A 24,155-nucleotide genomic window follows, 5' to 3' on the forward strand; every position below is an offset into this window, starting at 1 on the left:
GGCACTGACGGCTATAGTAAAGTTTTTTTTTTCTCCTCAGTTGTTTTTATATGGCCCATTAAAAGGAGCTGATGCTAGCACTCTGCTACCCAGTGTACCCTCTCAGGAATATTCTGCCTCACTTTTTTTTATTTCTCCTCTTTCTCTCAAACTGTCACATGGGAGGCTGAGCTGCTTTCTGAGAAGTCATTTTAATTAAAGGCCTGTTGATTGCTAATTAACACATTTAGAACTTTTTCCAGTAAAACTTTGTTTTGTTGTTAATTAACTTGTTTTATTAGAGCGTCACCATTTTAGCTGGGCATTAGCTGCCACGGGCATTAGCAGTTAAAGGGGCACTCCACTGATTTTGAAGTGTAGTTTCCTTGTATACAAGTATACAAGGAAAATGTCTTCTGTGAAGGGAGCTTTTGAAAGCGTTTTCATTATCTCAGCTTGTGGCTGTGTAATATCTGTTAAGATCTGGAGGTTTGAATGAAGTGGGCATTTCAGAGGCCTGGGAGTTACTGATGAAAGATGCTATTGAGCTGCATTATGGGAAATGTAGGATCCAGTGTTTTTGAGTTTAAGGGAGGTTAGGCACTAAAAATTCAGGGTAGTTTTTCACCATTCCTGTCTCTTGTGAATCCCCCCACATTTAAAGCTCAATACTAAATCCCTGGTGTGACCCTTATAAGACAAAATAAAGGTTGTAGTATGTTGTTTGCTGTACTGTATGTGCGTGCCTTTGTACTCACTCCTGGGCTCACGCGGTCCATCCACGGTGACCTTTATGGCTCGGTGGTAAGTGGCCACTTGTGGTGGGTTGGTGAATACTGTGATTGTCAGCGTGAAGCTCTTGCCTGTGGTGACATCAAACAACATCAAATGACACACACATCTGAAAAGACAATGACCTGCATTCATCGCTAAACCATCCCCAAGTCACAAGTGTGGCTGTCATCGCATAATGGCCAATACAAACTGGGAAAAATCGACTTAGAGTAACGTCAGACAGAGTGGTGTTTGAGAGACTCTATTTAAGTTCCTTGGCAGAGTCTAAATGGGAGATTGACTGGAGGAGCCAGTATCTTGTTATCCAGACTTTCTCCCTGTCTAACGCAGTGTGAGTGGGCGAGAGGCATTTTAATAGTCACTTCCTCTCCCGATAATCCCCAGCAGTTGCTGCCTTGGGGTTGAGTGTGCGAGTATGTGCGCGTACTCTCCGATGTGCATCCACGAGGAATGTTATGAATCAGAGTGCAACAGCCAAGTCAGCATAAGCACTAACGCTGGAGGCACGCAGACGCGTCATGTAACCATGGCAACACACAGGAAACAGGAAGTGGGGGGGGGGGGCAGGTTTGCTGTAGCGACTCATCAGAGCAGCTGTCCGTTCGGTCGCGACCAGCTACACGTGCGTGTCCTCCCCTCCTCTGCTCCACACTCTACTGCACTGTAAACATGCGTCTCAGGAAGCGATGGGATGGCTCTGGGAGATAGCGGATCACAGGTGCAACAGGTGATCAACAGACCTGATATAAGTTTGCATGTGGGTGAACCAGATAAAGTGGGACACTGAGTGCGTCACTCCCCTGCTTCCTTGCCATCATCACTGCTGTCATCCGTCACCTGCGATCTACTGTCGAGGCAAATCCCGCGCACTGCTACACAATTAACTCTAAAGATGTTATCACACGTGTCCGATTACTCTCTGAATCTCCCGTCCTTTTCATCCTTGCTGTCATCGCACTGTGGCGCCGTCTTTGTCCGTCTCCGTTGGCTCGCCCCGCCTCTCTGTGCATGACTTTTAGCTATCTAACATCCTATCGGTTGTACTTATCTCTGTCACTGCCCCGTATTCATTTCAGACACCTCGTAGTCTGATCTCCCCTGGCTCCTATGTCACTTCCTGTGACTAGATTCTGTGTCACAGCGGAGGGACGCACGCATGGTCCCCGTGGCAACAGGTACAGCCAGCGTGCCACTTTGTTGCCCCTCATCCCTCCTGTTCATCCGCCTCCTCCCTTTTTGGACAAGTACAGCAGAGAAGGAAAATGTGGAGGAGTGGCGAAGCTGCTGACAGCGCTTATCATCATCAAACTTAACAAAGGCGACGAGTTTCTGTTAGACTTGTAGAACCTAAATGTCACTCAGAAAATATTTCCAGTTAGGGTGAGCTCGGGTGAGAACTGTCAAATATCAAACCGTAAATATAATGATTCAGTGACAGGGGGGTTGATTATGCAAGGCGAGGCTTGTACAACACCAAATATTCAGGCAATGTTCTTTGATCCAATAGGAGTGCACTTCTGCCTCGCTGCCTGAGGAAATGTGTGATCCGCCACGGGCTGTAGCACCACCCAAAACGTTGATAAACCTGAACTGAGCAGGGTAATGTCGGGCCAACATTATTGTTAAGGATAAACGAAGACTTTGTTATGCAGCTGATGTTGGACTGACGCTCATCTTCGACCAAACCACTGCTTATTCAACCAAAGGGCAAAGACTCCAAGTAGGAAGCGGTGGGTTTAACAAGCGTTTCTGTCAAAGATAAGAAAAATAAATTACAGCCCCTCATTTTAAAGCAAAGAGAAGCGGACGCAACATGATTCACCACTCAGACTTCAGGAGACGCGCGATGGGGATTTGAGCCCCGAGTTCGAGATCATTATGTGGTTGCCACGATGGGAATGTGACCACTAATCCACACCACCGAACCTAATAGCTCCCGCTGAGTCGTAGCAGGGTACGGTGAGTCGAGCACATCGTGTTTCAGGGCCTCACCTCTGCCGCTGCGGCCCACGAAGCGAAGGTCGTTGAAACGAGCTACCTGGTTCTTCATCACACCTGAGGCGTTCCGCAGCTCGGCGGAGTAGTTCTCGTCGTTGCCCGCCATTACTGTGACAACGGTCCCGTCAGGTATGTCTCCCAGGGCAACCACCTGTCAGGAGCACAAAGGTCAAAGGGCAGAAAGTTAGGAACTATTAGGGACAAGGTTTAAAGGGATGACACATTTTTTACTCACCAGTTCTGTGACTTCAAATCAGTAAAATATTGACTGCATCTACAGTCAATGTCTGCGGTTAAAGAAAATAAGAAAAACTATTGTAGCACAAAATTTAATGGAGGAATTGCTTCAGTTTAAAAAAAGTCACAAATCTGATTAAATCAAACCTCAATTTCTTTGTCAGTTTCAGTGATAGAAGATGTCCTCTCGCTGATGTGACAGACTTGTTTTACATCGTGTTGATGAATGGAATTTAATTTCACTTCGCTTCTCAAGCGCACCCTCTATAACAAAAGAGGCGAGGCCTCGTGTTATCATTTAGATTCCTGGATGCAGATAAAAGAGCGTGAGCCGGCCTACAGGGCAGCAATAATTACAGAGGCGCAGTAATAAGAACGGCTGAATAACACATATATTTTAAAATGTGTCACATTTGATTTGGAGCTATGGCTGCAGCTACAAATTTCCACTTTGGTGCGTCTTTGATCCGTCCTTTAAATAATATGTGTCAAGTAATTAATAGGGCCTTTCCGTTGAATTATCATGGGAGAAAAAAAAATTGTCAAGGCTTCAAAAATGCCTGAGGAGGCCCTGAAACGTATAAACAATTAGTCTCTGCGGCATTGAGATGGATCTCTGTAGGTTTGCTTTTCTGCTCATTAAAAGTTCAGTTAAACTCAACATGTGAAGACAAATTACAATAATTTAGTATAATCATCAGAGTAGTGGTTAAAATAGGCTATAATTATTAAAATTATTTCCTAATATAGAAAACTGTCATTAATCACCATGGAAACAAAGCTTTAATTGTGGAGGGATTTTTTAAATGAGCCACAATTATTATATATTACGACATAAAATGATTATTGGTGATACATAAGATGACGCTGTTGTTTGTTTACAAAGTGTGAAAAGAAAACAATATCTAAATATATTTTACCAACATGTTTTTCTGGCCCTTTGAATCACTCTTTCTCGATGCTTCTTCCTTTGGTAAATTAATTATCTGAATTTAATTTGCTTGTCAAGTGACATTACAAACTTCCGGATCACATCCCAGCACGCACGCTCAACTTGACTGCAATTTTTCGTGTCACACAAAACAACGCACTTTTACAGAAACTGTGATAAATGCAGGCGATTAAAAGTCAAATGAGGGAAGAGAATAAACACAACACAACGATGCAGACAGTGTGACATTGACTGATGTTGTCCAAAGAGCGTGTTTGTGAAGAAAAATCATGCGTTCACTCTTTTATAAAATATATTTAGTCTTCATTTAGCGGCTGCAGTGAACACACAGTGCTTCCCTCTTCTAATCCAGCAGCACATCACTGAGACGGGACTCACCTTAAAGGCGACAGGCAGCGTCTTGTTGCACCGCCAGTGGGAGGGCAGGACCGAGCACAGAAAGTTGGGGCTGTCGGTCCGGACCAGCTCGGCCGGGTGGTCGGCGATGATCTCGGCCATGCTGCGGTTTTCGTGGGGACGCAGTCTTGGCACCGCCGCCGCTGCGTCCGGCTGCCCGGCTGGAGAGTTCACATCGTTCATCTTCCCTGGGACCGGCTGGAGGCTATTGGACGGCGGACTGAACCTCCGACTGGCGCTGGGATCTACGGGAATTCGCATCACAACAGCGTGGATTATCAAAAAAGGCACCAAATGCTCCCCAGCTCCTCTTTTTCTTTCTCTCTCACACACTCAGGGAGAAAAAGTCGGGAGTGTGCGGCGCTGCTCGCTGAACCTCAGCGCGTCTGCCAATGGAAAACTTTGTGAGCGCACACCGCGTTTCAAAACCCTCTCCACTACAAACTTCAGTGGGCGCCTTCAAACGACATAAAATATACTTCTCCGGCAAGAAAAACAAGCCTTGAAAACTTGATGATGTTTTAAATGACAAGCTCTCTCTCTCTCTTTTTTTTTTTCTCAGACTCCTCGGGGGAAGCGTCCATGCGCCATAACGCAGGCGTAGTTGCTCGTGCGCGGATATAAATAACATCAAATAAATGTCCGAGCGCGTAATAGGCTATACAATTACAAAAAAGCCGATCTAAAATAGAACAGTCGACCCAGATGCTCAAAAAAGTTTTTGTCTGTCTTCCTTTGGTGACAAGTCAAAGCGCTGCTGCTCCAGGTGCGTCATTGAAGTCTTTGTGCCAAACTGAAAGGCTCTCAGAAAACCCGCAGGCTATGTACACGCACAAAAGTTTTGAAAGTCAAAGGGAGCAAGCTTTAACAATACTTAACGGAGCCATTTATCACCCCGCGACGCCTGCAAATTCAACATATTTTTCCGCTCAGTGTGTCGGCCGCGCCGCAGGTTTTGTGTACAGGGTTAAAAAGGTTGATGAAGTCTGTTTAAAAAAAAAAAAAAAAAAAAAAAAAAAAATCATCGCCGGTGAGATGAAGGAGGCGGAAAATAGAATCCCGTTTTTGTAGCCGTAAATGTGGTTAGTGTTTGGAGGCCGGGGTTTCCCGTGCTCAGGCTTTTTGTGGTTTATATAGCTCGAGCGCCCAGCAATTATTGCGCTGATGCGACTCCAACACGTGGTGTCTGGAGTCAGATCCATTCCCTCTGCCATAATCTATCACGCCTGTATAGACGAGCGGACAGGTCTCCGTGTAACGTCTATACCTTCATGAAACACACATGGGGCCACGTTTCACGCCTTTCTCTCTGTCCCCCCACTTTTTTTTTTTTTTTCCTCTCACAGTTTGCAGTGTTCACACACAGCCTGCTGTACGTACCGACGTGTGACCGCTCCCCCGGACCAGCGGCGCGCTCCTAACTCCGGGGACGGTCATGTCCAGTCAGTGAACACGCGTCAAGTCCGTCAGTCCGCGTTGTAACGTTACCGCTGTGTCCTGACAGTATAGAGGAGCCGAGCCCCGGGTGAGAAGTGAGTTACAGTCCATACGCTGGGAGTGAGTGAGTCACCGGAGAGCGGTGAGTCAGGTAGAGGCTCCTGCAGGAGTAGAGTTTCACTCGGTCGCAGGGGAGAGCTGTTGTGCAGGTGTACAGGTATTCTGCGTTACACGGGGCTGTAATTTATGTTCACGCACACACGTGGCTGTGTCCTGAGCACAGACGGCTCTTTGAGAGAGTCAGTTAGCCTCTGTGAGCTTTAATTTCACTGTCTGATGTCTCGAAGCTGTAAAATTATCTTTATTCCAATACGTGTAAAAAAAATATGAGCCTCTGGGTGCGTAATTACGCACAGCTCTGTGACTATCCAGGACTATTCATATGCATAATTCAAAGTGACTGTGGTGGAATGTAATTAAGTACTTTTACTTAAGTACTGAACTTGAGTATTTTGCTTTTGTGCTACTTTATACTTCAGTTTAATTACATCTCAGAGGGACATATTGTATATTTTACTCCTCCACATTTATATGACAACTTCACTTTGGAGATTTCAAACATATGATGAGCTTAAAAAATATAATATTATCTATCAATTAGTAAAATGAGCTCTTCCTCCACCAATTTACAGTAAAAAATGCTACTCGCACATTAAATCATAAGTTATAATCCTCCATTAATTTATTGATATATTATATTATGATGCATCCTCATGATGGCTATTTTTCTGACACTGTTTTGATACTTTAAGTACATTTGGCTGATTTTATTTTATATCATGTCATATTTTCAATGCAGGACCTGATATTGCTCATTATACGTAATTAAAGGATATAAATACTTAATCCACCACTGCAAAAAGAATGAAGCAAAAATATTACACTTAAAATAAGTATTTTCTCAAGCAAAAAAAAAAAAACCTGTATAAAAAAAAATCCTATTTTATGACCAAATCTTATTTTAAAAATCTTTACACCGCCACATTATAAACTTCCCACTGTGAGAGAAAAAAATAGTTCAATTAAAAATGTTAAAATAATTTAATGCTTTTATTTTTAGTGCTTAAACGTCTCAGATTTTGGAGTGGATGCTGCTTCTGAAGGCAGTTTAGTGAGCAGGCCTGCTCTGCCTGCCCCTCCTGTGTCTACTGTAGAGGGCATCATCCACCCTCTGAGAGCCTCCGTATCTCAGCCGGCTCTCATCAGCCCACCCCACCCTCTGCCCTGATTACCCATCAGTCTCCCAATGAGCCCTTTTTTGAGTGCCACATCACACAGCAGCATGTGTATTGCCACTCCGCGGTCCTTTTTCCGTCGCTCCCAAACAGGCTTTTTTATTGCAGAGACTCTTAAAGACAAAGGCCTTTGATACTCTGGGCCTGTTTCAAAATAAAAAGGGACTACTGGGAGGCACAGCTGTCAGGTTATTTGGGTCCTGTCAGGGCTTTTTTTTGCAGCTTGTTTTCATGCTGTAAAGTTATACATTTAAAAATAAGATTTTTCTGGATTGAGAGAAAAAAGAAGTATTAAAGCACGAGCACTGAACGTAACTTGAAATAACGTCTTGTGTTTCATAAGTATGTATGTACGTGGGTGTGCACACGCATATATGTCTTTTAGCGTGTGTGTGTGTGTGTGTGTGTGTGTGAGGATGTGGGAGGGATATATATATAAAGTCTGAAAGCACTGACACGCATCTGGCACCTCGTCATGTGGACGGGGAGGAGGGGAAAAAAAAAAGAGTGATTGAGTTACACTTCCCCTCCGTGTGCCCCAAACGCCAGAAATATGGTTCACATTGTCCAACATTCTCAAAGATCAACTAACAATTCATGGATGGATAAATGTGAATAGTAGTAATTAAATCTGTAATAGTGATAAACATGGCCTTGCAGGAACCGTGGAGCCGGTTATTCCGACAGAGTTAAGTTTCAGCTCCGATAATATCGCTTTTTCACCGCTGAATACATTTGGGGTAATGTGGAAAACATCCTTAATGTTGTAGTGGAATTTAATTTAGGAAATGTTAGGGATGAAATAATAACAAACGCTGACTCAATTTCATGCCATCAATTTAATTATTCTGAATGCATATGTGTTTGAACTGGTATTTAATTTTGGAGCTGCTTTTTTTTTGTTCTTAAAAGACACATCAGTGTCCGCATTATACACATTTCACATCCCGATCTTATCCACACACACGACTTAACAGCCACATTTTTTAGGCCAAGTAATCAGTCTTAATTTACAATTTTCTGCACTCTGTTATTGTCTCATCAGAGGGAGCGGCAGGAAGAGCCAGGCCTCAATCGCGCCCCCCTCTCCACCCCTCCACCCCGGTGTAGTCGTGACTTAAACCCTGACAAGCTCGGCTCATCAAAGAGTGTTTGTCCCATCTGACTCCGCTTTGCCTCTCCGCTGTACGTCCAGCATCTGTCTTCCAGCTCCCTACAGGATACAGCCCGCGTTCATACACTAAAGGGCCCTGCTGTCTGGCTCTCTGTCAGTCAGAGGTAGGGCGACCTCTGAGTTTAAAAAGCCGTCGTTTTGATGTCCCGGAGATGTGAGGGAGACACCAGAGAAGGCGTTAATGTGCCAGAATACACTGTTCAATCAAAAAATACCACTTCCCCGCTTCAGTGTCCTGGATTAAACCCAGCCCAGAATTCGACTTTTGATTAAATGTGAATGCTGGAGCCTAAAAGCAGTATTGGACTTTGCGGATATATGACCCACCCCACTCAGTATTAACAGACTTAATATTATGTAGTAATGAATCTAGCATAAAGCTGTTCAGTTCAGTGCGGCTGCTGCTCGCCTGGTGCACAGCTGGATCGTCTCTCTCAGCTCTGGTATTATTCATCTACTGTGTTACACTGGCTTGGAGTCATTGCACAGTAGGAGAAGTCACTAACAGTGAAGAACCACAGTATACCACATTGAGCAGGATGTGCGTTTTATGATTTATGGTAATATTGTATTTCTGCCGCTCAGTTTCAATTATTTGTTTTCAATAAAAATCAAACTCAGCTGACACTCTCTGGCTAATTTTCCTGTCGAGATATCAAGCGTATAATAAAAGTTTCTGTTCTCATTCCCACTTGGAATCCCGAAGACTGTGTGAACCGCTAATATGTACGAACACACGCTGTCTATAATGTTGACAGCGAGCAAACCATGCCGAACCCCTCTCTTCCCTTGTCTCTTTTTTTTTTTGTAACTGTCAACTTCTTCACATCTCTCTTCTGCTTTGACACAAACAAACACACACTTGGAGGCCCAGACATCCTCGCTATTAACCGAAACTAACGATTAAAGCCCATATTATCAGACAATACTGGCCTAACACAGACGTATCTGTATCGCCGTGTACGTTGCCCCATTGGTGCCGAGAGGAAAACACTTTTTTTTTTTAGATTATGATGCAGAAAAAGATGCTTGGGAGGGTTAAAAATGATCAAAGTTTATTGTTAAACTGTAACATGTCTGGCTTATTTTACATATCTTTTTCACGAGTGTTTGATGACATGTGAGGGATCATTTAAATGAAAAATATGTGTCTATCGGCTGATAAATCAATATCAGAGGTTTTTTGGCCACAAAAATCAAGTATCGGTTGGGTTCTACTAACAATTAATTTAATTGTCAATCTGTTCTTTTTTAAAAATATTGTTTTGCCTGCAAAATGTCAGAAAATGGTAAAACATGTCCGTGTTTCCCTCAGCCCAGGCTGACATCTTTAAATGTTTTGCTTTGCTTTCAGTTTACGGTCACAGCGGAGTGAAGAAACCAGAAAATACTGACATTTAAGAGTCTGGAGAGAATTTTGACTTCTGACTTCTAACGGATTAAACAATTGTTGAAATAGTTTGCCATCAATTTGATAATTGGAAACTGATTAATAGTTGTTGCCCTATTATTAACGGCTCATCAGAAAAGCTGATGGGACAAACAGAGCTTAAAAGTACATCCACAGTTACAGCTTACAGTTTAAGCGGGACACGCCTGGCTGTATGGGTTCATGTTCTTTCATATTTGACAAGGACTACATATTTAACTCCTACATAAAGAAAAACAATAATAACACAAGGGAGCAACACTCTCCCTCTCCTTTACACAAGCAGATACTCTCATCATTCAAGAGGAAAAGTACAGCCACTTAAGACTCAGGATTAAGGCTACATTTCACAGTGGTGCATTTTTCAAGACACTTAATTATAGCTTTCTAGAGGAGCGCTGTGACGAGGCCCAGGCCCTTTCAGCTCTAACGGGATGTTTCCATGTTTGGCAGGCCACCAGCCAGCCGGCACTGCCAGCTAACCAATCAACCAGCCCACCAGGCTGGGCAGCGAAGCGGCCAAAGATCCAGTCTACTAGCCAATCAACCAAACACAACCAGGGGGGGGTGGGGGAGCAGAAATGCGGCCACAGAACTAGCCTGTTGGTCAGTTAGCTGGACTCGGGCTGGTTGCCGGCCAACGGGGCAGTCAATCAGTGAAGCGGCTAGCCAGCAGAGGAGGATGACGACGTGCAGAAACTTAACTCCTCCTGACCTCATCGACACAACCTCGCCGACTCACATCCACGCACTGATCCCAGATCACTTCTAAGCCTTTAATGACTGTTTGTCACCGAGCCCGTGACATCACCGTGAACTGTTAGGACGGGGACGGCACGTTCTGCGGTGTGTGCGTGCGCATGTTCCTGAGCAAACAATTTTCAAAGAGTGCAATCCAAGTTTTTTTTTTTTTTGTATTAGACTTTGAGGTGGCTGGAGCGGCCGTGCCTACAGAGTCTGATGCACTTATTTCTCGGCGAGAAAAAGCGAGATGCAGAAGGAGTTTGTCTGATATTTCACTCTGTTCTGGAAATGGCAGAGAGCAGCATGGAAAGAGATGGAGACATGGAGGGGGCGGCTGCTCACTGCTTGTGGCAGGAGGGTAGAGAGGGAGGGAGGGAGGGAGGGAGGTAGGGAGGGAGAGAGGGGGGTATAAAGACAATTTCCTCTCTGCTCTTATTGCTCTGACTGTCTGCCGCCTACCGCCTTCATGGAGGTCCCTAATTGAGATCACTTGTACTTAAAAATAGGAACAAAAAAGGAACTTCTGCGGGCTGGGAGATGGCGAGGAGAAAATACAGCAGTAATATGTGACGAAGGCTGCCATTAAAGAGTCCCAATGATAGATCTGAGCGACTGGAGCTGAGAAACCCTTCTCCGTCTGCCAGGGAACCTTCAGATGTTGACGTGTCACACACCACCTGCTGTCACAGCGCTAGAACTGTGCATGTCTGAGAGTGTATTTGTAGTTTGTGTGTGTTTGTGTGTGTGTGGCTCTTTGATGGGGTAGGGTGACAGTGCCCGGGGCCGAGGCCAGAAACATGGCATTTCAGTTTTTCCACTTTTCTATGAATGTGTGTATATGTTACGGTTTGTCTTTACATAGCTGCAACAAAATATCTTTACAGTCATCGGGAATTTTTTCGGCCGGCCCGCTCTGTGCAGCCTTTGTGTCATTAGCTCTGCTAGTATTAGTCCTTCACTTCAATTCAGCTGTTCCACCAATCAAACCCTCCCTTGGAGCCGCCTTTCCCAGACTCGGTCCCAGAGTGTCCCCACGGCGCGCTGGTTTCCCCTTCAAACCATCTATCACTCAATCAGGTCTGATCGTGCTATTAATCAAACAATGAGCCCCCCTCCTTGGAGACCAGTTTGAAGGATTGGCTTGGAGGAAACGCAGCGTATCCAGGAGTGGTACCGGACCACAGCTGGGAACAGGAACCCCGTAAAGAGCGTTTTTCTTGGACCGAGACCCTCTGTAGGTGCTAAAGACAATACAGACACTCGGGCTAGGCCAACATTCCACTTTACACTTTTCCCTTCCTCTGTGTATTTCACTGGTCTACTTCCCCTCTGCAAACTAGCCGGCTAGTATCAAAATATTTATAGTACATCTGCAAGACATGCTGTTCTCATGTATCCAGGACCGTTTAGCCCTGTGTTCATTATGCGAGGTAAAACTAATACCAGATTTATAGGGGGGGATTTCTCTCTGTTCTCCCTGTCCGTGTAGTCGGATTGTGGATGATTTATGTGAGGTAAGGAGGCACAGGCGAGATAGATAGAGTGACTACGCGCTGAGAGGCAAACAGGCAGCGGCCCAGACTAGCACTCGCAGGGGGGCTATCGGCTATCGCTCGCCCGTTTCCACCGCTCCCGTGACGAGACTGGAGGAAGGCAAGACAGGACGGGCAGCGGCCGGAGTCGGGGAGGGAGAGGAAGGAGACAGGAGGCAGGGATGTATGTATGTATATGCATGGAGGCAGTGTGGAGGAATGTCCAGGTGCACTGGGTCCAAATTGATGTAAGGAGCCGTAGAGGCGGGCCAGATGGAGGGGGAAAAAGACTGTTATGGATCCTCAATTGCACACAGACATAAACATAGACGCTGTAAACCCACGCCTTTAAATGTACCATACATTTCTTGTCCTGGAGCATTTAAATGTATTAAATAGACTATCTGTTTAGCTTGGCCATCTTAACAGACTGGGTATCATGAATTTTACTGACAGCAAGTGAGCCCACATCGGAAACCTTACGACGAAGCCCTGGCAGTGCTTTGCTACTTCATTTTCTGGGGGGGGTAATCAACGTCAAGACTGTCAGTCAGTATGTCCAGCTCTGAGACAACAGCCAATCAGATAAACAGGAAATGAAAACGCAGCGCCGGGCAGGAACCGCATGCAGCCACAGCACCGGGCGTGCAACAAGCAACGGCACTCAACTTCCGAGGGTTTGGATCTCGCTCTCCTTTTCTTTTTCCTGATCTCTTCCTGAGCCCGGTCCAGCTCGGAGGGGCTCCAAAACACTGAGCCTGAACTCCGCGACCTGGAGCCCTACGTACTAGATCAACTTCTGAACCGCATAAACGTCAAAAACGGCCGCGAGAAACCTCGATTTGTGAACATTTTGAAGGGCGTAACGTGCAGCATCTTTTTTTTGCTCTGTGCGCTGAATGGGTTAACAATTTAACTTGAGGATGTCACCGTTGATGTAGCACACTCAGAGATGCCCAAAAACCTTAGCCTGTAATTACACTGAGCCTATTAGGCTACTGGTCAGAGATGACTCACAACAAGGTGGGGGTGTGGAGAGGGGGAAGAGAAGGAAGGGTGGATGGAGTTCACTTTCGGAGCTTGCAGCCTGAGATGTCCTCAGACAAAATCAATTCCAGCCATCTTTGGAAAAGAGAGTTCAATAAAGGAAAACATCGCAAAAGTTGAGGGAAAACATGATTTCACAGAAGATAAATGACTATTGTCTGATTATGTGACCCATGACCCTGTATTTTCCACACAAACACACACTCAGAACTTGCCGGTTATTCCAAGACAGGGCCTTTTCATGTCGTGTCTGCTCTGCCCCTAGCTGAGACTCAGATGACGCCAGCTTTATAGCGCCTAACTCGAGTCTCGAAGCAGGGAGACTCATCGACTGCAGGGTCCCACGGGGAACATCAATTACGTTGTGAAATGCTGTCCTTCAAACACAATCTATTCTGTGGTGTTGCATTATAGCAAAGCTGAGAATCTGAACGTCACGCACATAAAAAATCCCTCTCTGGCAAAGTGCTTGTTGGGATGTGGTCTCGGGCTGACAATTAAATTGTCCGCTCGGAATATGCTGTCACTCGGGAAGCATGAGATTTACGGCGAATAATTTCGCGAGAACTGATCATCTCAAATGTTTTCACTGGATTTTATGGCGTCATAGATCACTCTGATATGTTCCTGCGTCCTCCAGGGACGGAAAACTGTCCCCAGTAGTTGCAGAACTCATTTACAGACAATTAAAGAAGCTCTAAACAATCCAACCTCCCCTGACTGAACTGAAACGTCTTCCACCAGACTTTCCTGCAGAAAGGGGGCAACTTCTTGACACTTTACAAACCACACAGTGTTATCACGTAGCTCTCCGTAGCATCTGCAGGCTAAGCAGAGCAGCTTCTACCAGCTGAAAATAAGACATAAAGTCACAACACAGGTATACAGGGTTAAACGCTGTAAACATTAAACCTGTGTTTACATTGCAAGAGATTCTTTTTCATCAGTAATTGCCTCACACTGTGAGCCTGATGATTGGGTAATATTTATGATAGGCCCTCAGGGTCTGCTTCCCTCTCAGTCTCTCTTATGTCTATAAAATCTTTTACCCTTGGCTCAACTGTGGCGCAGACAAGCTCCCATTAGAACCTGATTGTATATGTGCTTTTAAAGTGTGCCTCTACGGTGCCTTTAATGTGCACAGGCCATGTGCTCATGTGCACATACGCATGTGGGTGTGTATATACAGTATGTGTGTGTGTGTGTGTGTGTGTGTGAGTAGCAGTAAAGGGGCTGGCTCTGAGACTTTGGTTAACCGGACTATAATTTGGAGGCCCAGTGAAGACTCCCAGCAGCCTCTCACTGTTTGTTTACCAGAGAGACCAACTCTTCTGTTTCTGCTGCATCTGCAGGGTCCTGCAGGAAAAGGGTGTGTATCTGTCTGTCTGGCTGTGTGTGTGCGCACATGTGTGCGTAGGTTTAATCATGTGTGTAATGCAGTATTCATGTGAAAGTGACATTTTGTCGAATAAGCAAAGATAAAATTGTCTGCAGGCATTTTAACGACCGTTTGGATTACAAATTTCCTTAAATTAACATTTTTTCAAATGTAATTCTTTAAGGAGCCGGTGCTTCCAATTTAGCTCAAGAACTCTGACATCTCTCAATATCTTATTTTTCCCTGATATAACTTTAAGCTACACTAAATCAACGCTACAATACACACACACACACACACACACACACACACACACACACACACACACAACACCTCCTTTCTGTCCTGGAATGGTAGCATTGTCATAAATAAGAAAACAAAAAGAGCCCAACTTCACAAAAAACACCCTCACATTAAAAAGTGTTTGTCAGCAAAAAATGACTGCTATTTTTGTTTGTGCCGAGAGTAAGTCTCCTGAGACTGAACTGCTCGCTTTCTGTCCCAATTGGGGCTTTTTTCTTTTTCTTTTTTTTTTTCCACCAATCCTCCTCCCATGCAGGAATAAAAAGAAAACAATGCAATTCAAACGACCGGAGCTCCCAGCCTGTCATTTAGCTGTAACTTTGAATTGTCTTTGCTCTGCGTGAGCTGTTTTCTTTCTCTCGCACAGACAGAATTGTTGCAGCATCCTAAAATTCCATCACGAGAGAGGAAGAAAGACAGAGGAGGAGAGGAACTTTCAAAATATCACTCTAATAAAATATTCCTGCTCCTCTGGGATCCTCCTTTGCTCATTCAGCATCAGGAGAAGTGAAGTGGAAAAGGCCTGTTATTGGTCTCCGTCCAAAAAGGAGAAAGAGAGAAAAGAGAGAGAGACCTATTTCCTCTGGGGAAAGACAGAAAATAGAATGAACGGCGCAACAGTTGACGGAAAAAACTTTTAACTGCGACAACAAAATGAACTACAGACGACTGTAAGAGGGCAGCTGTCTGGGTGAGTGACAGGATTCGACTCCAGACTGAAAAGCCCGCTCCAGTGAGGATCAGACGACGTGTACGTACGCAGGCTTTGATCACACGGCGCTGCTTGTCGGAGCAGTATGATTGGATTGAATATGTGTAAACTGGAACAGCTCAGGGATCAACATAAAACACAGCAGCTACAAGTTTCTCAAACGGTGCCAGCCTCAGTCAGAGGAAGGAGCTTTGAAACAACCTGAAGTGTAACGTAGGGGATTTTGCAGTTTTGTAACACTGCTGTACAAGCAGAAACTTTTCTCTCTTTCTCTCTTTTTTTTTCACGGCGAGAGACACACAGACTGCCTGAAATCTGCAGCAAAGTTGTAAGACAGAAAACCTAACTGCTAATACTTTATTTCACCCCCTTATTTTAAGTATGAACACATAATTAACGATTAAAACAACAAAATGACTTGTTTTGTAAATGTCTTTTATTGTTTTTTCAACAACTTAACTCCACTTTTGAAGCATTCATAACAGTTTGACTTGAGAACTGAAGCTTTTGTCTATTAAATTGATCAATTATCTTCTTTAATGAAGTAATTATTTATTCTGAAGTGTTCTTGGCCTCTCTCTGGTTCAGTGAGAATTAAGATCTGGATCTCGTTGGGCTCTTGAACCTGGTCTAATTATATATCTCCTTCAGTCTCCGTGACGACTGAGAAAACCTTGTCCTCCGATGAAGGCCATGGGATGTGGGCGAAAGCCCCAGGAGAAATCTGGCATGTGAGCCGTGAATTAAGACGTTTTTTTTTCTTTTTTTTCCAACGTCAAAGATGAAACTTCACGTTCACAGGTCGTCATCCGTGAACATCTTCTGATTAAATATAACAACAGCTATGATATCATCGTTTAATAACTGTTTACACGCCGGTTACGGAGTTAAACTGTTCGCAAATACATTCATCAATCTTAAAATGTCCCAACATCTGCTTACAGCTATACTATAGTAAACTATAAACTATTATAAGTGTTTTTATTCTTCCCTCTAAATGCTAAATAGGGGTGTTAAAGTGAAGTTTTACCACAAAACCTCTTAAATTTTTTAGTTTTAAATCCCAATTATCTGCATGCTTCTGTCTCTCTCTCTCCTCCTCTGTCTCTCTCTCTCTCCCGAGGCCACTTTACAAATGAGAGCTACCATTTCTCGCTTCCCTCTCCTCCCCAGAGACTTGTCAATATCAGCTACACACACCATTCAAAGTTCAAAGACTAGCATCCCACTACACACACCTACACACACTCTCCTGGCCCCTTTTGTGTCTCAGGGGCATATTTAATTTCAGTGTCTGTGCACACATTTGAATATGTCTCCATGTGCGCACGTGTGTGTGTGTTTGTGTGGATGTGTGCATGTGTGCGTGTGTGCGGTTGCCACAGGTGGTACGGTTCTGGTGACTCTGTTCTGATTATTGCGGTGACCAAAAGCATCGCCGCCCCTTCACGTTTGTCATCACCCTTTTCCTGAAAGCGTGGGTGGGAGGGGAAGGATGGAGGGAGGACATAAGGGGAAGGAGAAGGAGGAAGGAAAGGGAAGAAGGGAGAGGAGGAGGGCAGATGATGGTAAATGGCCACCCCCGCGGTGCCATATGGGAGGTGGTTTTGAAAGAGTTAGTCTTGTGTTGCTCGTACCGGATGCCTCGCGAGCGCAAACCGATCCTGCCCTTTGTGTCATCTCTATCTCACTTACTCTTTTCTCTTTTTCTTCCCTTTAATGTTTCGTTCTCTAATTTTCTCACATTTAATTTCTCACTCTCACATGAAAAATTAAACAGGGACCCCCTCTCTTGCACACACACACACACACACACACGGGCCCTCAGAGTTATCAGACCTCCATAAAAGGCTCGTGTGGGCGTTGCCGAGTGGGTGGGCACTTTGATTTTCAGGTGTATTTGATCTGTTGTGTTCACACCTCGCTGCTGGCAGGGGGCCCACCGTGTGGGCAGGTAATTTGAGCAAATTAGGAGATGGGGCCTGTGTGTTATTAATGACACCCCATACCCTCCACTGCACGTCCACCTATTGTTCCCTCTGCTGCACACACCTTTCTTTCCTTCCGCTCCGAGTCCCCCCGTCCCCATCTGTGCCTCCTGCTCGACACCCACCCTCGGCCCCTCTGAAGGCAAAGTGTGCGGAATGCGCGCACACACATACGGTGCACATGGGACGGGGGCGTCAGGAGGGGGGATTGGTTCCAGGTGCCAGTTTGAGTGAGAGCATTAATCAAGCGGACAGATCTTCCTGTCACAGACACCTTTACAGCGTGTGCACGCACACCCGGTGCTGTACATCCATACGCTCTTGTGCACAGTGCCTACCTACAAACACACCAAAGTCCCATTTAAAAAACTCAAAACTTCCTTTTCAACGTGTGCTGAGTGACTGATGATTCTGACTGGAGAGAAAGTGAGCGCTGATATCTGAAGACACGTTGTAACAAGGTGTTCTTATCCCCTCAGACAGCTCCATTGACCCGCTGCCAAGCCATTGATCACAGTCAGAGCTGGGTGTAACTCTTTGATGCTCCTTTATTCAACTTGTTTCATCTTTTACTTGAAAATTGAGCAAAATCCTGCCCTGCATTTACACTCTGGCGGTTGAGAGTACACGTTACCTAACGTAAATAATCAGAACTGCTCAAAAAATATATCTAACACGTCCAACCGGTGCTGCTCTTTTCATGACCTGTTGGTAAGTAGGTTTATATATTTGGGAGTTTGGCCTGAGTCAGAGGGGATACCGCATTCCTTTAAGATTAAACTAACAAGGGGAAAAACCTGCCCTTTTCTCCGGTGTGGGGGCAGAACAGGTAAGGCCTTGTGTAGGTGCTGTGGCCACGCTCTCGCTCACATCGTTACAGGCTGAACCCAAACATCCAGGAGCCTCGACACTCCATATTTCCCCCTTATAGAAACACGGAGCGTGGAAGCGTAGCCGCTTCGCAGGAGCGCGAGGAGGGGGAACGCCAAACAATGCTGTTCAGGTTTCCTGTGGTTTGCTGTATCAGCTCCGCTCAAAAACCATCTTCGGACTTAAATAACTAAAATAAAACACGAATGTGAGAGTGAAGAGAGGACGTGAAACAGGAAGAGCGGGGTGAAAGAGGTATATGAATCTGGGTTATAATACTGGTGTTCTGTTTCATTAGGGTGAGCCGGTTCCAAGATAGACCAATTTTCAAAGTGTTAGGTAGTTACTTCCTCTCTGAGGGCTTATATCGGATAACGGTAATTCACCCAGCATGATGCAATTGAAATGGATGAAGGGCTGCAGGATCTTGTTAAGTGTGAAAATAGCACAGCGCTGCATTAAAAGCTTCACAGGCTAACGCAATGGCATTAAGCTACCTGGTAATTATGGTGCATGCAAAAATCATAGCTATGCGTTCGGTGGCGTGAGTTTGCAGAGCGATTCCAAAGAACACACAGCAATTTGGCATGCGTCTAGAGTAAACACGGCAAAGATATCAAACATGTGCGTTGATTTATGAGAAAGAGATGTAAGCAATAATAGTGTTTAACAAATAGCTCCTCCGAGATGATTGTTTTTGAGTCTATTATCAACACTTTAGGCAGAAACCTACCGTAAGCACTAGTCAATTGGCACGTTGCTCTATCATAATAGTGTAATTAGCCCCCCAGCTACTGAATATGGGGATAAAAGGAGGGATAACACACAGCGCCTTGTGAGTATTTACTCTGAACTCTCCGTTTGTTGTTGCAGTCTCCGTGTTACAGCGAGCGAATGTAACCTCACCCTGCAGTCAGACTCCTTTTCTGCCATGTTTCAATAACTCCTCACTGCTTCATTTGGGAAAGGAGGGGAAGCAGAATCTGCCTCTGTAGGAACAGGGCAACAAAGTGCGGTAGTTGATGCCACAGAAAGAAAAATGTGTTTTTGTCTCAATTTTGTTGATTTCATTTGTGTTTTCTTTTTCCACCACTTCAGATATAGGTTTAAAATATGCTCCGTACAAGCACCTTTTACAAATTGAGTGAAAAAACAGACAACTTTCACATCCACAGTGGGAAAGGACGAATTTCAGGCCACTCAAATCACAGGTTCTAGTGTTCCCAGGATGCTCTCATTTAGACCTTAATAACTGCCTACAGCCGATTTAGAGCCACAATCAACCCACCGTTCAGAGTTTTGGTGCACATGAGTGTAAAATACAGAGCAATTAATCTATCTTTGATTAAACAATGATCACATTAACGCTCCGCACCTCCCTGATTACCCTCAGGAGTCATGGAGACTAATGGGGAACCTCCAGCACTAATAAGTCCTAATAGCTGGCGCAGAGTGCAAACACACACAGCACCATTTTACTCCATCAATATGACCCTGCTGGGATTAAATAACATGTTTGCCTCTGAGGTACAATTAAGCATCGCTAAATAGAGTTCCTTTGAGCCTGGAGTTAAGGGAAGAGTCTTCTCTGCACAGTAGCAGCCAGTGAAGCGCTCAGATTTTTCCCCCCGGCTCTTTCAAATTACCTATTGATGAGTGGGCTTCACGTCTCTCTCTGGCTGGGGGGGGAGAAGGAGGGAGGAGGGGAGGATGTCTGGTTCACTTTTAAGATGTCTCCAAGAAGCAGGCCTGTGGTTAGATCTAAGGCAACACTTATGCAACAGAAGCTGCCTTTCTCAAATACATATACGGTTTCCCTGCAAATTATCTGAGATTTTCTTTTGGGGGAAAGTTTTCCGCCCGGAGTCTTCAGATATTTACCCACATCGTCCCCGCTTCTCTTTTGATCGTGTTGATTTGGGTCCGTCTGTGTAAGCACTTTTTTTTTTTTTTTTCTTGCTATACTGTGACTCCAACAACTTTACTGAACGATAATTGCTCCCATGACTTAATTGTCTATATGTAATTAAGTTTGTAATAGAGAAAATAGGCATTTAAACGTTCCCCAGAGAGGCATGGTGGTTGAGTGGGTGCCACACATGTTGAAGATTATTCTGCCCTCCCCATCTGATCTGCCAGTCCTGAGGAGTTATAAAAAATGTATTTGAGGCAATTAAATGAAAATGGCTTGATGTGGATGCCAAGACAAATTTTAATGAGCCCCCTTTTTTTCTCAATTTGGAATATTTGCCCACTCCCTAAAGCCAGCTTAATTTATCGCTGGGAATGTACGCTCAGACCTAAATTAAAAATGTCCTTAAATGCAAATGGACAGGCTGGATGGAGTAATGTGGCTTTCTAACTAACAAAACAAAATATTTTGTGACTTGTGCTCTCAGCAAACTGGCTGATGCCGGACAAAACGATCCAGGGTGACCGTGGGAGCGGGAGGACTTGGAGAAAAATATATAAAATCAACAAAGCACAGAAGACGTGAGCTCAGCTATGTCGTGTTTTCTGTGTGACTTGTGAGGAAAAGATGTTTAATCCTTACACCTCAAAGCAAAGAAGCACAGACATAAATATATGGATTAAAAACTAAAAAAGTAAAAGTAAATTTTATCTCAAATTTCAGCCTATTTTAGTTCACTAAATACTCAAAATCAAACTCAGTTTCACTCAAAGTCTCTTTTTTGTCGGCCCCCAAAAAAATAAAAATAAAGAAATGTTCAGGACGTCAATCTGAATTTTTGTCAGTTCTGATACAGCGCAGTACACTACATCTATTTATTTTAAACCATAAATACAACAGAAAGCGCTGGTGGTCTTGCAAAATCACACTGCGCTGTCAGGGGGACTTTTTGTGGTTGCACTGACAGATTTACAGCCCAGATGTTCATAAACAGGGGCAACATCAATGAGCCGCAGCACAATATCACCCAACAATACTTTATACGAGGAGAATCGATCCGTGATTATCTTCCCTCTGAGCCCTCTCCACCTGAACATCTGTACACATCTGCTCCCCTCTCTCCCCTCTCTGCCTTCGACCACGGCATGCTTTTAATTTCCTGCAGCGCTGCTCCTCTCCCCTCGTTTCTCCCGCGCTCGCGACCCCTGAGACACACCGAGAGGTCAGGGGTTAACATGGTAATAGGTGGTGGTGATTGGTGGAAGACGTTCACTCTCTCCCGGCTTTCAGAGCGTATTAGGAGCCACCCTGCTTCTGTGTGGAGCCCAGAACAGCTGTGTCTGACCACGGAGCGACTTCTTAAAAACATCTTTTAAACATTTGATTTGGACAGAGGAGCGGAGGCTATGGACCGAAGCGGGGGGAGAGAGAGAGGGAGAGAGACAGAAGGGAGGAGGGGGGGTTTATTAAACTGAGCCTGTCTATTTCTTGTGTCGCACAGGAATGGAAATGTTTGTTTAAATTTGAAAATTCATCTGGTAAACCTAAAACATCATTTATTTTGTTGATTAAATTAGATTGTGTAGAGAAGCTGTCACAATAGAACACAGAAAACCCAAAACAGAGGCTGCAAAACTGGAGCATGCGAGGTTGGCCTTCACAGGTCATTGAAAATCATAAAAGTTGACACTGCTACTGTTCACAGGTCTTGGAAGTTTTGTGGTCTTATTTCCTTACGGATCCACTTTGGAATCCAAGCAGGATCTTCAATACGTGACGAACACGGAGAATAAATTGAATTGGATACAGTAATCGTCCAATTCTTTGAAAATATATACATTTTTATGGGAAGAGAGCCGTAATCAGGAGTTTATCAAGCAGAAAAAAGAAAATCATATTTTATCTTTTTTATTATAGGTGGAGAAGCAGTAAGTGTAAGATTATTTTATTTTCAAATGAATCATTCCGGCACTTGAGTTACGAATTCACGTCATGGCAGTCGACACAACTTTGCTCAAATTGGATTTGTGTATGTCGATTAAAAAGCTCCCCGGAGGATGACGAAAACTGACACCGATTAATTAATGACAGCAGCGCGACCGAACAATTTCAGGAAGCGATTACAGACCTTTCTTGGCAAACTAATCAATACTTCTTCCCTACGCGCAATGGAGACACCCAACACACACAATCCAGTAATCCCCACATCTTGTTCCAATGCTCGACTGTAAACTCTCTGGTGCAGCGTCTGTTTACGTTTGTCAAAAATATCACCCGTGCTTTTGTTTTTGGTTCCGCAATGGCATCGCTCTGTAAATCTGAGGGTATGTTGCACAAACATGTCATCTCCCTCTTTCAGGAGTATTTATAAACATCACGTAGAGTAAATACTGGAATCTCTAAATGCGAAGAGGGGTTTTTTCTTCTTCTTCTTCTTTTTTTTTTTTTGTATTTGCGCACCGCAAAAAAGCCTTGATGATAGTTGGGTCTTTCTTCCACCACAAAAGCTTGGACCTTGATAGCAGGGTCCTCAATGACCTCAGCTGATCCCCTCCACTCATCTGGACCCAAATCCTTCAATCACATCCAAGAAACTTACCCCCTTTTTACCCGAAAACCCCTTAATTCCCCACATCCAAACCTCAACACCTGACCCCCGAGTCCTCACCATGACCCGGAGCCCCTGACCCAACTCCAGACACAACAGCAAGCGGCGAAGCAGTACTCACCCCAGAAGAAGTTTTGTTGACATGGTGTCACTGTGCTGAAAAGGCTGTTAGATGCCATAGCTGCCTCTGGTTGCAGCAAGCCCCACTTTTGTTCCTCTGTGGTTTCCGTGACCCTTGACACGTCCTAAACCAAGAGCACGCAGCGTGTCATGAAGAAAAAAAATGGAAAAGCCATCCACAAGACATGCTTTTACGTATCAACTATTTGGATGACCACAAGTAACAACCAGGTCTGGTTTTATAGTGAAAAAAAAATTGCAGAGGCAAATATCGCCTTTGCGGATAGATCAGATGGTGTCGGACTTGCTTGCTTGGCGAGTGTGGTTGGAACGTACTTACTCGCTTAGCGCCGTCCTTGTGACTGGTGCTGGCCCGCGACGATTAACCATTTACACTCCAGGTCGCCCTCAAACACCAACCCCGAGCCGCACGTCTGTGGTTCTGTGGTTGTTTGGGAGGCGAGCAGAGCCCTCACACAACCCAAAAGGCACCAGCTTTAAAACTCGTCTCTTTCCTGCCCTCCATGTGCCGTCACTGGAGAGCCTGGGTCACATGCCCTCTGACGTCATCACGGCACAGCAGTCGAGTGGGACAGCCTACTGTTGTGGCTTTCTTCCCTCTCCTCTCTTCTCCTCTCCCTGGACTTTTTTCTCTCTCTCTCCTCTCCTCTCCTCTCCTCTGGCTCCCCTCCTTCTCTCTTACGCGTGGTTCGGCAGCGTTTCCAGGCTCTCTGGGGGATCGGGGTCTGACGCTCCCATGAGTCAGGAGGCTTCAGTGGGGGCAGCTTGTTCAACCGCCCATGCCTCCTCAGCATATGGGGAACAGCGCTCTCTCGGCTTCCTTCTCCCCTTCACTCTTTCATCCCCCTCCCTCTATGTCTCTCTCTCTTTCTCTCTCTCTCTTTCTCTGACTCCGCTGCTCCTTCCCTCAACTCCTTTAACAGGCTGCTGTGCTGCTCCCGTCTGCCTCTGAGCAGGGAGAGCTGAGCTTGGTAAGATTTGAGGGTGTGAGTGAGGAGCGAAAGGCTGGCTGGCTGGCTGGCTGGCTGGCTGGCTGGCGGTGTGAGACTGGGTGTGTTTGTGTGTGTGTCTGTGTATGCATGTGCAGCAGAAAGATTTGGGAAGGAGAGAGACAGAGAGGCTGGGTGAGTGTGTGTGTGAAGAGTAAGCGGAGGTGGTGTGAAACTGCTTATTTACAGAGTCTAAAGAGCTGCTTCACTGTCACTTTTGCAGCCTGAATTTGTTCTTT

At 45.0% G+C, this 24,155-nt stretch overlaps 1 protein-coding gene across 2 annotated transcripts in view; it reads right to left on the reverse strand.

Moving 5' to 3' along the window:
• The window catches only part of runx2b (RUNX family transcription factor 2b), a 41,511-nt gene extending 17,657 nt beyond the window's left edge, over nt 1-23,854 (reverse strand). Inside the window, exons 1-5 of one of the 2 annotated variants that reach the window (XM_084377941.1) lie at nt 23,247-23,854; nt 22,908-23,031; nt 4,340-4,602; nt 2,767-2,923; nt 738-842 (exon numbers count right to left, since the gene is read on the reverse strand). In XM_084377941.1, the coding sequence (XP_084234067.1) occupies nt 738-842; nt 2,767-2,923; nt 4,340-4,602; nt 22,908-22,965 (583 nt within the window). In that variant the 5' untranslated portion in view covers nt 22,966-23,031; nt 23,247-23,854. Of the gene's footprint in view, nt 1-737; nt 843-2,766; nt 2,924-4,339; nt 4,603-5,737; nt 5,872-22,907; nt 23,032-23,246 lie in introns of those variants that run through there. The other variant, XM_084377942.1, reaches the window with a different exon arrangement.
• Between the last annotated feature and the right edge of the window lie 301 nt (nt 23,855-24,155).

The sequence above is a fragment of the Pagrus pagrus genome (genome assembly GCF_965226575.1).
Source record: "Pagrus pagrus genome assembly, chromosome: 16".
In the NCBI taxonomy this organism is placed as follows: domain Eukaryota; kingdom Metazoa; phylum Chordata; class Actinopteri; order Spariformes; family Sparidae; genus Pagrus; species Pagrus pagrus.